The 14,543-nt window shown below is 43.4% G+C and overlaps 1 protein-coding gene across 1 annotated transcript; it reads right to left on the bottom strand.

Moving 5' to 3' along the window:
• Positions 1-1,030: 1,030 nt before the first annotated feature.
• Positions 1,031-10,798, bottom strand: TBL2 (transducin beta like 2). Its single transcript, XM_075263940.1, has 7 exons — positions 10,653-10,798; positions 8,955-9,082; positions 7,256-7,440; positions 6,080-6,228; positions 5,271-5,397; positions 4,104-4,256; positions 1,031-1,561 (listed from the first exon to the last, which is right to left on the bottom strand). Exons 1-7 carry the CDS (start codon positions 10,759-10,761, stop codon positions 1,105-1,107), a joined length of 1,308 nt encoding a protein of 435 aa, XP_075120041.1. The 5' UTR covers positions 10,762-10,798; the 3' UTR covers positions 1,031-1,104.
• Positions 10,799-14,543: the final 3,745 nt, after the last annotated feature.

Genomic DNA, 14,543 nt, shown 5'->3' with positions numbered 1-14,543 from the left:
GCACGCTCATGTCATCTCCAGCTCAAAAACATCTCCAGAATATGCCCTTTTCTTATCAGAGATACATTAAAGACACTTAGTGTTGCTCTGATTCACTCTCGCCTTGACTCCTTACTAATCGGTCTTCCCCTTACTAAACTCTCCAGTCTACAATCTATTCTGAATGCAGCGGCCAGGCTCATCTGTCAGTCTAGACGCTATAACGATGCCTGCGGTCTGTGCCAGTCACTGTATTGGCTGCCTATTCATTACAGAATACAATATAAACTTTTCAACCTCGTCCACAAGGCTCTCCATAATGCTGCACCTCCCTACATTTCCTCCCTCATCTCTGTCTACTGCCCAACCCGTGCTCTCCGTTCACTCAATGACCTAAGACTTACATCCACTATTATCAGAACTTCCCACGCGCATATACAAGACTTTTCCTGAGTTGCACCACTTCTCTGGAATGCTCTATCCTGGACAATCAGATTAACTCCCAATTTCTACAGCTTCAACCACAAACTAAAGACACATCTTTTCAGACAGGCCTATCACAATTCCTAATGTAAACCCTTCCGTAGTTAGAATCCCTAAAACGAACCCTCTTCTGTTCACACTCCCACATCACCATACAGGATATGATGCTATCTCGGACTGTAACTTTATATGTCCAGGCTCCATTTTAATGTGCTGTGCTGCAGAATATGTTGGCGCTATATAAATAAAATGTATTATTATTAATCTCCAGCTATGAAACCATTTCAATCTCCCATAATCATGATTTATATCACATATTCACAGGTGAAACATGTCTGATCTCTTCCACAGCCAATGACCACAAAAATGGTGTGACAACGGTCACACACATCCCCTTCAATTCTGCCAAAAACAGCTGAGCACTGTAGCAGGCCTTCAGTCCCACAGAGATTAGCAGTTACAGTTGAGAGTAATTGATGGTTTATTAGTAAGGTGAAAATGTTGTAACCTAGACAACTGTAACTTTCAGGAACCACAGGTATAAGAAAAAAAACAAATAAGGCAAATATAAGATTTCCACAGAAATATTTTAATCTTTGAAACTGTAGTTGTTTTTGTATCAAAACAGTTATAAAAACAGTTTTAGTCCTTGTGTTTGTACACAGCATCTAGTGCTTTCTGGGCATCCATTATCTGTTTCTGTAGTCTGTCCTTTGTGCCCTTGGTTGTGGCTTTCTTAAGCATGTCCTTCATATCAGCAATAGCCGCTCTGTATCCAGCAGAATTATGAAAGACACGGACTACACGATCTCCAGTAGAGACCAAAAATCTGTTGTTGATATCAAATGCAAGGTCTGAGATGACGTTCCCGTGTACAGACTTGAATTCTTCCTCGATTTCCCCTGTTTGAGCATTATATACTGTGATATCACAGATACTGGCTATAGCAACTACACGACCATCAGGAGACAATGCAATACGACAAGGCTCTTTGCCAGACCATTTTCCTGTAAACAGCAGGTACGGATCTTGTTGCTTTTTATACTCAACATCTGTATTCCAAAGCTTCCATGTCCCATCTTTAGATACTGTTGCCATCCTATGAACAAATAAATAAAATAAATAATAAAGGAAAAATATATTATATATAACATCTGACCTCTTGCTGGCGGACTCTATCAAGGAGCATACAATGCATGGATAAGGAGTTGGTTGGCCGAACCTCGGACTCCTCTTTTTCCACAGCCTGACTTCAACTCCCTCTCCAACAAGTTCATAAATGGCTGACAGCCATGGTCAGTCAGAAGCAGTAAAGATCCTCCAATTTATTTAAAAAACTAGTGGTTGGATTCCTATGAATCTAGATTTGCATCACTCTATGTATCCAATAATATTAATCATACATTAAATATTTTTAATTATAGTATGCAATAATTAATAATCATTTTACTTTGAAGCCTTCTTCAGTGTCAGCCACTTATTTCCGACTCCACAGTCCTGGTAAAATGTCTAAAATTCAGCTTTGTGTTAAGGGGTTACATGAAGCTCAGCATATTATCCATACAGTATATCTTGTTACAAATTCCTTTCCCTTTATACCTAGATATGGCATTGCCTGTAATTCAGAATCTCTGCACCTATTGGATAAAAGGTCATGTGACTTCTCAGCCAGGCCATGGCCTCTGCAGTTACATGTGCATGAATGGTAGAGGATCACAGAGAAGTTATTGGCTGATCACATAAACCACATACGTGTGGTCACAAGCACTGGGGGTCTGGACCTGCAGCACTGTAAAGTACAGGGGGGTCCTTTAGACAGTGTCCTTTTCAGTGGAATATTCCTGTATAATGTAGGTAAGTGATCATAGTATTGAGGCCACCATGAGTAGTGGTGCCATGACCAGTACTCATGGCGGCATCTAAAGCACAATTTATTTTTCCTTCAGTCTGCAGTGTACTTTGGGAGTATTTTCTGGCATACATTTCCAAATAAAAGCAGCAGTGTATTCCACTGTTCAAGCATACAGTAGTAAACATGGCCCACTGACTACCATTGTAAAAAAAAAAAAGAAATTATACACATACCCCACAGCCTGATTGTTACTGTATCTCTATGTATAGCAAAGGACAACACAATACTTTTTTCTATACAAAAAAATTCATGCTGAAACATACTAGCATAGTGCGTGTCAAAATAAGACACTCTGCATATGCTGGGCAGTACAAGGGTACATGAGGCCTTTTGTGTATGCAGTGAATTGTCCTGGCACATACACATATTAAGATAGGAAGAGAACCTAAGAGGTTCTATGGCAGTAGGACTGTAAACCTGTTGATCTGGAGACATAGATATGACCATGCAATTACCCTGATCTAAGCGTGTATCATTGTATCTCAAACTAAGACAACCTACAGTGTACAGAACATGAGAGAGCAAAAGTTGGATTAAGGTCTGGTTCATATCTGTGTTCGGGCCATTCTGTTCCCCTCTTCGCATGAAATATGTGGAGAGAAAGGCACCGCATGCAGCACTTTTCTCTCCGCATTTTTTGCACGGAAACTGAGCAGAAACCACTTGGACCCCATTATAGTATGTGGCAGGGGTGCCCAATACGTCAATCGTAATCTACCGGTCGATCGCAAAGGAAGTACGGGTCGATCACAGACACCCTCATTATTAGACTGCTCTCCGCTCTCCATGTCCGCCAGGCAGTGCCGCACCTCTAATGAGGGAGGGGGGCGGCAGCCCGGGCGATTTTTATTTTTTTACTTTTTTTTTTTCTTTGAATCAGCGCAGAAGAGCTGCCGCTACACTGATATGTAGACGTCTGACTGCCGAGAGAAGAGGATCGCGGCGGCAGCGGGAGCAGCAGCGAGATCGGTAAGTATAATAACTTTTTTTTCGTTTTATAATAGGCCGCTACCTGCTGGAGTATCCCCAGCAAGTAGTGGCCTATTTACCAACCTCCCCAGACCTGCTCACTGCCGCCCCCACTTCCCCTTGTGCTATAGGCCGCGGAGACCGGCAGTGAATAGGCCCGGGCCAGGCTGCGATCCCACTGCCGCTATTATTATACTCGGGAGTCTTTTCAGACCCGCGAGTATAATAATTGGAGTCCCAGGGGAGGTGAGGAAACATAATAAACAATGTTACTTACCTCTAAGGGATCCGATGTTAATAATAGCAGACTTCGGGCCTATATGGTAAGATCCTAGACCACGTGATGTCTGGGCATTACCATATAGGCCTGAAGCCTGTCTGCTTTCACAATCTGTGCCCAAGGTCAATTGGGGAAGGGGGGGGGGGAGTCAGTGGGTAGTAGATCATTTTGACTTGGTCATTTTATAAGTAGCTCGCACGCTGAAAAAGTGTGAGCACCCCTTTTCTATGGGGTCTGCGGGTTTCCTTAGGTAACCGCTTTTTTATGCCGATAGGTTTCCATTCGGAGGGTCCCCAAGCAGACTCCTCAAACAGAAACCTGAGCACAGATGTGAACCGAGCCTACAAAGAGCTCAAGAGCAATTTTTTTTCATGCAGATATATTGCAAAATGACTTTCTCCAAATTTAAAGCCAATACACAGATTCACTTTCATATTTTCCTCTACTTCTTCCATTCACATCCATACAAGAAATACGTACCTGCTGGAATCATTGGAGAAAGCAAATCCACAAACACCAGCCGAATGGCCTTTCAACTCAAAAGCCCTGCAGACCTCCCGGAACTCTCCTGTTTTATTAAAGCAGACCTCCCAAACCTTCACATCTGGTGTGAAACCACAGCTTGCTACAAACCTATAAAAAACAAAACAGGTATAGACCTCAACGGTTCCTAGTCCAGCAAAACACTATTTTCTGTTATCTTCAGGATAAAAAAGGAAACTAGATAAATGTCCCAAGCCTTTCATAAGTGGTTATTTACCCTCTTCTGGATCAAATAAAGTTTGTGAATATGAAAGCTTAAAGTAGATTTAGAATGAAAATAGGGTGGCGTGCAAGTGCTCTTTAAAGGGAGTTTATCACCTACATAAAGTGTTTCCCAACCCTTTCAAGCAAAGTACCTCCTAGTGAGGAAATGTCCCAACTGAGTACCCCCCAAAGTAGCGACCACTTAGAAATGTCAACAAAATAAGGCTTCATTTAGAGACAACAGTTTTATAATGGTCCCCTAGTGCCCCCACATGTAGTATAATGGTCCCCTCAGTGCCCCCACATGTAGTATAATGGTCCCCTCAGTGCCCCCACATGTAGTATAATGGTCCCCTCAGTTCCCCCATATGTTGTATAATGGTCCCTTCAGTGCTCTTACAGTGAATGATGCTTAAGGAGTGACTAATAAGCTTTATTCAATACCTACACTAGTTACCATCAGTACTCATCACTCTGCTCCGGAGCCTGTACTAAATACAGGTTCTCATCTGCATCCTGGGGCGCCTGTAACAGTAATGAGCACCCCCATAAGTATTGATGGAAGCATTCATTGCGCTTGTAAAGTAACAATGGGGAGGCAACATGGTGGCTCAGTGGTTGAGCGCTGCAGCCTTGCAGTGCTGAGTCCTGGGTTTGAATCCCCCCAGGAACACCATCTGCAAGGAGTTTGTATGTTCTCCCCGTGTTTGTGTGGATTTCCTCCCATACTACAAAGACATACTTGAATGAAAAAAAATAAAAAAATAAATGTACATTAAGATCCCTATATGGGGCTCACAATCTAGATTTAAAAAAAAAAAAAAAGAAAAAAAACGAAACTGTCTGAAAACAAAATCATATTAGACATTTGTGGATTCTAATAAATGAAGGAACTGTTACCTCCCACAAGGTGACACACTAGCATAGGCGTTTGCAACCTGGTTAGTGTTGATAGTTGCCAGGACATCACCCTTCCGATTCCAAATCAAAATGATGGTATCACTTGATGCAGTCATAATAAACTTTCCTGTACAAGAAAAGGAGAAAGAGGGTCATGTTATGTTCTCAAAAACATCAATTACTGGTCACATAAAAAAAAAATTCTAATAAATCGCTCTGCTTCCATTTTTTAAGGTTGTATAGGAAGACTCTAGACCAGGGGTCGGCAACCTCTGGCACGTGTGCCAAGAGTGGCCCGCTATGGGACATAATACCGAATGCAGGAGCCACTATGGCTATGGGACATAATACCGTGTGAAGGGGCCACTATGGGACATTATTCTGTATAACGGTGTGTTTTTGCACAATAAAAACGCACCATTTGAACACAGTTTTACATCGAAGTAAACTTCCAGTTCCAGGAAATAGCAGTAAACGCACGCGCCCTAAAGCATCTGGTGGCAGCACTTCTATGTTATGGTTTGTGGTATATGACTTTAGTATAGGGGTCGTCAGCTTTACAATTATTGCTCGGCACTCCAAGAACCTCATCTTTGATCTTTTAATTTAAATGGGCAAGCCGAACAAAAAGGGTTACCTACCCCTGTTCTAGAAAAACAAGGGATTTTTAAGTCTTTCTTCCCAGGTTCATTTTTGGGTAGTCACATTGATATATTTTTCTTAATATGGGTAGAAGTAAAAATGTTCCACAATATAACAATCTCATCTTGGTTACTATTGCTAAGGTTGACCCATTCTCTATAACTCACCTGTTTCTGCTATTCCAATATTAATGATGGTGGATTTATGCCGCTTTGGGAAGTCTTCACCTGTAGCAGAGAAGATGAATGCATCGTCTTTCTTGGTCATTTTAAACAGTCGGATTGTATCTCCATTTGCTAAGAATACAATAAAGGATCTTAAAAAGGTAGAGAAAGACAGTTATTATTGCATCTGTGCTATACCATATTAAAATGCCTTGATGTAATACAGTATAATAATCTGTGTGTAAACTAGACTCTGTTCACACCTGCATTGCCGGCCTGGTTAGGTTAATACATGCAACAATATATTTTAGAGAAAAGTTTGCTGACCCCATAGATTTTAGTTGTATGGGATGTTCTGAATCACACTCAATGCTAGATGTTTGCGGCATGAATTTTGGCATGTTCTTTTGTTTTCACAGCAGATTAGTCACTGCCGGAGGTTTCTGCGGTGGCTTACTCCCTGCTCCCCAAAGAAAACAAATGCATGCATAGCCAAAGATACACAGGTACGGGGTAGGTGTTAAGATAAACTGTTGGCCAGAAGTAAATACTGCTGACATTTAGAGTAGCCCACACCCTTATACTACATAGCATGTATGAAAATCAATAGTTGTTCATAGATTTCACCAGTCATAATGGTTTTATTCACAGAAGGACTTGCCCAGTTGAGATTACTAGTAACCAAGTTAGGGTTTATTGTATAATGAAAAGATCTTCAATATTGAATCCTTTATTGTTAATATCTGTAGTTATTGGCTTTGGAAAGTATTAAGTGGGGAGGGGGGAATTTCATCCATGCATGTAAACAAGAAAGTTCATAATTTCTACACATTTTGAAACAAAGTGCATTAGAAAGTCGCATATTCTTCCATTATGCAATGCTTAGACTTCATTTAGAATACCAGGAAAATTCTGGTTATGATCTTAAATGGTTTGTCTCATTCTAGACACTTATTCCTTATCGCAGATAGTGGATCAGTGTCTCATCTGTGTGGGTCCTGGTATTAAAGGAGAATAAGGACCCCCAAGTTACCATGAGCACTCCAAGAGAATGAAATGGCAATCTCTGGTAGACCCATAGAAGTGAATTAAACATTTGGTGGATGTTTCTTCCTTTTATCTCTTTTAGTATTGTTTTCATGCAGATGAAACAAACTGAGCCACACTGTTACGTTTTACCTGCAGTCAGGACTGAAGCGGACATGGGTTGCATGATCTAGCTCCACATTGGCTCTCATACAGCGGTGCTCCTTTTCAAGGAAGTCCTTAGTGCTCCATATTCTGACAGTCCTGTCATCTGAACATGAAGCTAAATATTTCCCATTACTGCTAAAATCCAAGCAGGTTATGCCTCCACTGTGAGCCTGGGGGGAGAGGTTCAAGAATTCAATTAATAGCATAATAACCAGGAATGCACAACCTGTAAATTGCAGAAACCTGGGTACTGAGGCATTAGGCACAGCTAGTACACAGTGCCCACATCTTTACAGTGGTTTATGCCAGTCGTTGGCATACATTTTGCTGCCAAAATATCACAGATGGCATGATATATTTTAAAAACAAAACAAAACAAAAAAAAAACCTTTGGAACTTGCATTTTTGCTCTCCAAATTTACAAAGTTACAGAAAAGTGGGCATGAATTTTAAAGAGGACCTTCACTTATGTCAAGCCCAGTCTTTTGCATGCTTTAATAGGTGGCCAGAGATTGGTAACGGCACCAAAATCTCCAACCCCAAGGCACATAACGGGAAAGCCAACAGTGCATTGAATTCAGAGCACTGTCCGCTGTCTAGGGCTATATAAAATCACCTGTGCCCGAGGACAAGTGAAAACAGTGGTAATGTATGCCATCTCATAACAAGCATAAACTTAATTTCCTGCCTATTTGGTTAAATTAAGGGGCATGTTTTGAGTTATGGTGACAAGTTTACTTAGACACCGTTATAAAGTTAGCCATACACAGTAGAAAAAAAACATCAGCTGCACCCACCAGTTTCAGCAGGACCATCTATCTATCTATCTATCTATCTATCTATCTTAAATCTCCCAGAGGTTGAAAGAAACTAATATGCCAAGTCCTTTTGCTCTAAGAGGTGATAAGAAGTTGCCACTGAGAACATTTGCACGTTAGACTGAGCCAAGCATGTATGTGTATGGGGTCTCAGGTGGAATAACTATTAGCTACATAAGCTATTTAAGTGGGATATCCATGACTAAGATTGATGACCTATCATAAGGATAGGTAACATATAACGGACTGGTGAGTTTGGCATCCTGGCATCCCCAACAATCAGCTGCCAAAGTCAGAGTCTGCATGATGCACAGAACCTGAAGCAGACAGCTCTGCAGCTGATCAGTGGGAGTTGTCAAGTGTATGACTCTGTTATCACGGACTTATCCTAAAGATGGGGCATTTCTTTTGAAGCCATTCTTGGCTTTGGCTCAAAAAACTGCAGCAAAATCTGCAACTTTGGGCGTCAGCCTTAGCTGAGCATTTTACCTGGACTACGATTAAAAGCAATTGCTTAGGTCATGCGCCTTATAAAGTATGAGAATGTGTTGGGCGAATCTCCTTTCAGACCTCAGAGTATAATAGTAGTTTTGGTTTGAATGGAACTGCAGGAGAAACCTCATGAATATTGTAATAACTAAACCGAAATAATCCCGTCGGCTATCTGGACTGATGTTCAGTTTTGTTTATTTTGCTGTAAATTCTTGTACGTTAATAAGTGAATGTTTTATTTGGAAGTAAAATATGAGTAGATAAATGTGTAACACATCATCCCTTCATATGTCCCAACATGCTCGTGTAAAATGAGCCCATCACCTACATACAAGAAACAGGAGAGAACTAATTTTAATTATTTATAAGGATACCTTAAGAGCAGATGCCAGGAGCGGATGGGAGAAGGTATGAGGCTGAGTTTTTTCCTTGCGTGGCTTCTGTGGTTTCTGTTTTTTGGTAGTTTGCTTCTCTGGAACTGCATGACCATTTGCTTTCTCACCTGTAGAAAAAATGTGAGAAAATGATAAACATTCACCAGAATTTATTCATAAAGAAATATTTTGAAAAATGAGTAGTTATTGTTACATGTGTACTTGGCAGAATTTTTTTTATGACCTCAGTGAAGTAATGGACCATGCTGAACTTTGGCATCAATTCTGGTCATTTCCACAGTCAACAATGATAAGTCCGTACAAGTTACCAGATGTCACACAGTGAAACCCCCAGCATAACATAACATACTGAATCTCTACCACCACCAAGATTGTTTATAAGCCATTTATACATTACTGTAAGACCAGTTAGAAGCTGTGTGAATGCAGCCTTATCACAAAGCCTTTATGACTATATTAGTAACTTTTATTAAAGAGGACCATTCATGGTTTGGGGCACAGGCAGTTCTATATACTGCTGGAAAGCAGGCAGTGCGCTGAATTCAGCACACTGTCGGCTTTCCCGATCTGTGCCCTGGGTGAAGAGCTAGCAGTCCCGGTACCGTAGCTCTTCACAGTTAGAAGGGCGTTTCTGACACTCTCTCAGGACCGTCCTTCTGTACAAGCAGCACCAATAGCGCTGTGCTCTGGGACCGGGGAGGAACGCCCCCTCCTCTCCTGATAATACTCGTCTATGGACAAGTACTGTGAGCAGAGGGAGGAGGCGTTCCTCCCCGCTCACACTGTACAGCGCTATTGGTGCTGCTGTGGAGAAGGACGGTCCTGACAGAGTGTCAGAAACACCCTTCTGACTGTGAAGAGCTACGGTACCGGCACAGATCGGGAAAGCCGACAGTGCGCTGAATTCAGAGCACTATCGGCTTTCCAGCGGTATATAGAACTGTCTGTGGCCCAAACCATGAAAGGTCCTCTTTAACCAGGGTGGATAGGTGATGCTTGTGGTTAAGGACTTCGGACTCTGTGTATGGGGGTAATAGTTGTTTGCCCTAGAGAGAAATACTGCCAGCTAATATTTGTAAGGGAGGGCCAAGCAGCATTCTTGACCACAAAGAAGGGGGATCTTGTTTTCTGTGAAGCACTGAAGAGGCATTTGGGCTATAGCTTAGTGACCCCATTCAGTCATAATGGTGATAAGCAGGAGCCTCTTATTGCTACACCCCAGTTATCTGTAAGCCCTTGGGGGCAGGGCCCTCTACCCCACTGTGCCAGTCGGTCAGTGTTAGTATTATATCTACCTGTATGTTTTGTGTACTGTATGTAAACCCCAAATGTAAAGCACCATGGAAGTAATGGCGCTATATAAACAATATAATAATGTGTAACCTGTGACTGCTGGGAGTTATAGCTCTGCAAGTGGTAGAGCCAAAGGTTACAGATCGCTGTTGCACTCCATGAAGTCTTCCAGGACACTCCAGAACATCTCCCAGAGCTGGAGAGGGAAGTCTTGGTAGGGGAGAGCTGAGGTACCGAATATCCCATTAGCACTGTGTAATGACCGCACAGATCGCAGTACAGTGCAGGCTCCCTGATAGAGCAGAGTACACACAGCGCGGTACATGAAGCCCGCACTGATATGAGAAGCTGTGCAGTGCCTGTAATGTCCCGCCATGCACTCACCGCTTGTCTCAGACTCGCTGCCCTGCTTTGCCTTCCTGCCCCATAGAGACAGCAGCACGACTATACCCCCTAGCAGCACAGTCACCGCGACCAGCAGCACCACCTCCATGTCCGCGGTTCACTCACTCACTCAGCCTCAGCCACGTCACATCACGGCCGCGCGCACTCAGGTTTTTTTTTTCTTCTTCTCGCCATAACTTTATTGTACACGATACATAGTAACAGTAATCCACAAACCACCAGGCGCGCCGCCACACACTCACAGAGAAGGCGGGAGTGACATCTATGTACATGTACTGTGCGTGTACAGGATCTCTGAGAGACTTCTCCTGGAAGTGCATTCATGGTGTGTGTACCACAGGCCATGGCTGACAGTCCAGCTGCTGCTTCCTATACCATTACACAAAATGGCCACATCATGGTCCATTCACATTTATTGGTCCCCAGATTCTAGGGCTGTATTCGCACAACAGCGTCATGTTACCCCTTTTTTGGTACAATTTTCATTATTTACTTTTTTATTAAGATAAAATTTTTATCAAAATATAAATATTACGTGGCTATAATCTTCTTTCTACAACCCCCCCCCCCCCCAAACCAAATAAAAATGGATGAATTCACTCCTTTTGCTAGTATGGTCCACAAGTGAAAGGGTATGTGAATGAAGATATTTGCGCATGCGCAGCCATCTCTCAAATATTTGTGGCTGCAAACAGGGCCCTGTTCTCAAAATAGATTTTGATGCTGGACATATCTACTATGGATATAGCCATAAATGGTGAGCTGGATATACTTCTGTTACGTCTTTAGCATTATGACATAATAATACGGCAGGGGAAGTTGTCCCTGAACCCCCCCCCCCCCCCCCCCCCCTACAGTTTTGGACAAACGGGACTCTGGACTTGAGCTAATTTCATTACTGTTCACCCTGAATACAGCTCGTTCAGAGACACTGTAAATTTACAGTTTAACTCCGGAGCTGCGAAGTTAGAAATCTTTCCTTCAAAACAAGAGCAAGATCTTGGAGGTGCATATACAAACATTTTCAGGTTTAAGGCTAAGGCCCTACATTGCGGAAACACAGCTTTTTTTTTGCTGCAGATTTTATGTATGAACAGATGCTCAGTTCTGTATCTTTCATTAAAAGGTATTTTTACTTATTAATATCAGTCCTACACATACCTTTAGGAATGTTATATTCAAGCTGTGTTTACACATGGGGTCAATTCGCAGACCCCCAAGTATAATGATCGGTGGACTGGGAGAGGTAAGGGAACGTAAAAAATACTGTTACTTACCTCTCCACGATCCTGCCAGGCCTCCTTCATACTTGTCTGATGTCTCTGACATCACATGAACCCGGCCTGCTTCCCGGGTCATGTGACATCCGACGTCATTAAAGAAGGACGAGAGCGGCGGCCGACAGCATAGGAGCCGGGGGACAGGTAAGCAACTGTTTTTTTAAATGTTTTTATTCCCCAGGGTCTCCGATTATTATACTCTGGGGTCTGAAAAGACCCCAGAGTATAATAATTGTTTATGGGTGTCCACAGTGGGACATAATACTGTGTGCAGGGGCCACTATTGGGGATAATACTGTTTGCAGGGGCCACTATGGGGGATAATACTGTGTGCAGGGGCCACTATGGGGGATAATACTGTGTGTAGGGGCCACTATGGGGGATAATACTGTGTGCAGGGGCGACTATGGGGGATAATACTGTGTGCAGGTGACACTATGGGGGATAATACTGTGTGCAGGGGACACTATGGGAGATAATACTGTGTGCAGGGGACACTATGGGGCATAATACTGTGTGCGGGGGCCACTATTGGGGATAATACTCTGTGCAGGGGACACTATGGGAGATAATACTGTGTACAGGGGACACTATGGGGGATAATACTGTGTGCATGGGACACTATGGGGGATAATACTGTGTGCAGGGGACACTATTGGGGATAATACTGTGTGCAGGGGACACTATGGGGGATAATACTGTCTGCAGGGGCCACGATTGGGGATAATACTGTGTGCAGGGGTCACTAAGGGACATAATACTGTGTGCAGGGGTCACTAAGGGACATAATACTGTGTGCAGGGGCCACTAAGGGACATAATACTGTGTGCAGGGCTTACTAAGGGACATAATAGAGTGCGCAGGAGGGGGTCAGTCGAGGTCTTCGGTGGGGGGGGGGATGTCAAAAGTTCGCCACGGGGCCCCGCCATTCCTAGTTACGCCACTGCTTTAGTGGTTTCATGTGTATACCATGGGAGATAGCCATTTCTGACCAGCCAGTTTATTGCCTGCTACACCTATCCCCCACTGAGAAAGACCTCCAAGACAGCTTAGCAGTGCTGGAAAAATTCAGCACAACATGGGCCCTCCCCATCAACTACAAGAAAACCCAAACCATAGTATTTCAGAAGAAGGGCCATACCAAGGCTCCCACCCCAAAACTCGCACTAAACGGCTCCACACTGAAGAAAACCAACAGCTACACCTACCTGGGGCTGGAGCTCAACCAATCAGGAAGCTTCAAAGCAGCAATAGAAACCCTGAAAGTAAAAGCCTGCAGAACCTTCTACGCCATCAGAAGACAACTGTACCACCTCAAACCACCGGTGAGGGTCTGGCTGAAGATATTTGATGCAGCCATCGCCCCGATCCTTCTCTATAGCAGTGAAGTCTGGGGCCCAGCTACCTACCCAGACCAGCCAAAATGGGACGCTAGCCCAACAGAGGCCTTCCACCTGGAGTTCCGCAAATACCTGCTCCATGTCCACCACAACACCTCCAACATAGCTTGCAGGGCAGAGCTAGGCAGGCTCCCCCTATGGCTCACCATACAGAAGAGGGCACTAGGGTTCCAGGCGCACATTCAAGGCAGCAACCCCGACTCCTAACACCACCAAGCCTGGCTAAGCCACATAACTTGAAACAACCAGACACCCCCAAACCAAACAACAGCCAACCACCAAACCAAAAACACCTACAGACGATGACTAATCCCTGCAAAGGGACTACATCATGGCCACCTACTTGGAGAAAATACGCTACCCCAAACGCAGACAAGCCCTGAGCCCTTACAGACTGAGCGCCCATAACCTAGAGATTTCAAAGGGGCGACACAAGCAGACATACAAACCATGGGAGAACAGACTGTGCCAACACTGCAATCAAAGGGCCCTAGAAAACGAGGCCCACTTCCTGCTATATTGCACCAAATACTCAGCAGTGAGGGCTGCCTACTACCAAAGACTCTCTGCCCACATCCCAGACTTCACATCTACAGACAAGAAGAGGAAACTCTACATCCAACTGGGAGAAGAGGAGTCCACTGTGGAGATCGCTGCCCAATATGTGTCTAGCTGTCACCAAACAAGAGGAAGATGAGACCCCTGGAAGTGCATTCATGGTGTGTGTACCACAGGCCATGGCTGACAGTCCAGCTGCTGCTTCCTATACCATTACACAAAATGGCCACATCATGGTCCATTCACATTTATTGGTCCCCAGATTCTAGGGCTGTATTCGCACAACAGCGTCATGTTACCCCTTTTTTGGTACAATTTTCATTATTTACTTTTTTATTAAGATAAAATTTTTATCAAAATATAAATATTACGTGGCTATAATCTTCTTTCTACAACCCCCCCCCCCCCCCCAAACCAAATAAAAATGGATGAATTCACTCCTTTTGCTAGTATGGTCCACAAGTGAAAGGGTATGTGAATGAAGATATTTGCGCATGCGCAGCCATCTCTCAAATATTTGTGGCTGCAAACAGGGCCCTGTTCTCAAAATAGATTTTGATGCTGGACATATCTACTATGGATATAGCCATAAATGGTGAGCTGGATATACTTCTGTTACGTCTTTAGCATTA

The sequence above is a fragment of the Leptodactylus fuscus genome, chromosome 2 (genome assembly GCF_031893055.1).
Source record: "Leptodactylus fuscus isolate aLepFus1 chromosome 2, aLepFus1.hap2, whole genome shotgun sequence".
Lineage (NCBI taxonomy): Eukaryota > Metazoa > Chordata > Amphibia > Anura > Leptodactylidae > Leptodactylus > Leptodactylus fuscus.
The sequence above is the reverse complement of the archived record's forward strand: the minus strand, read 5'-3'. Positions and strand labels throughout refer to the sequence as shown.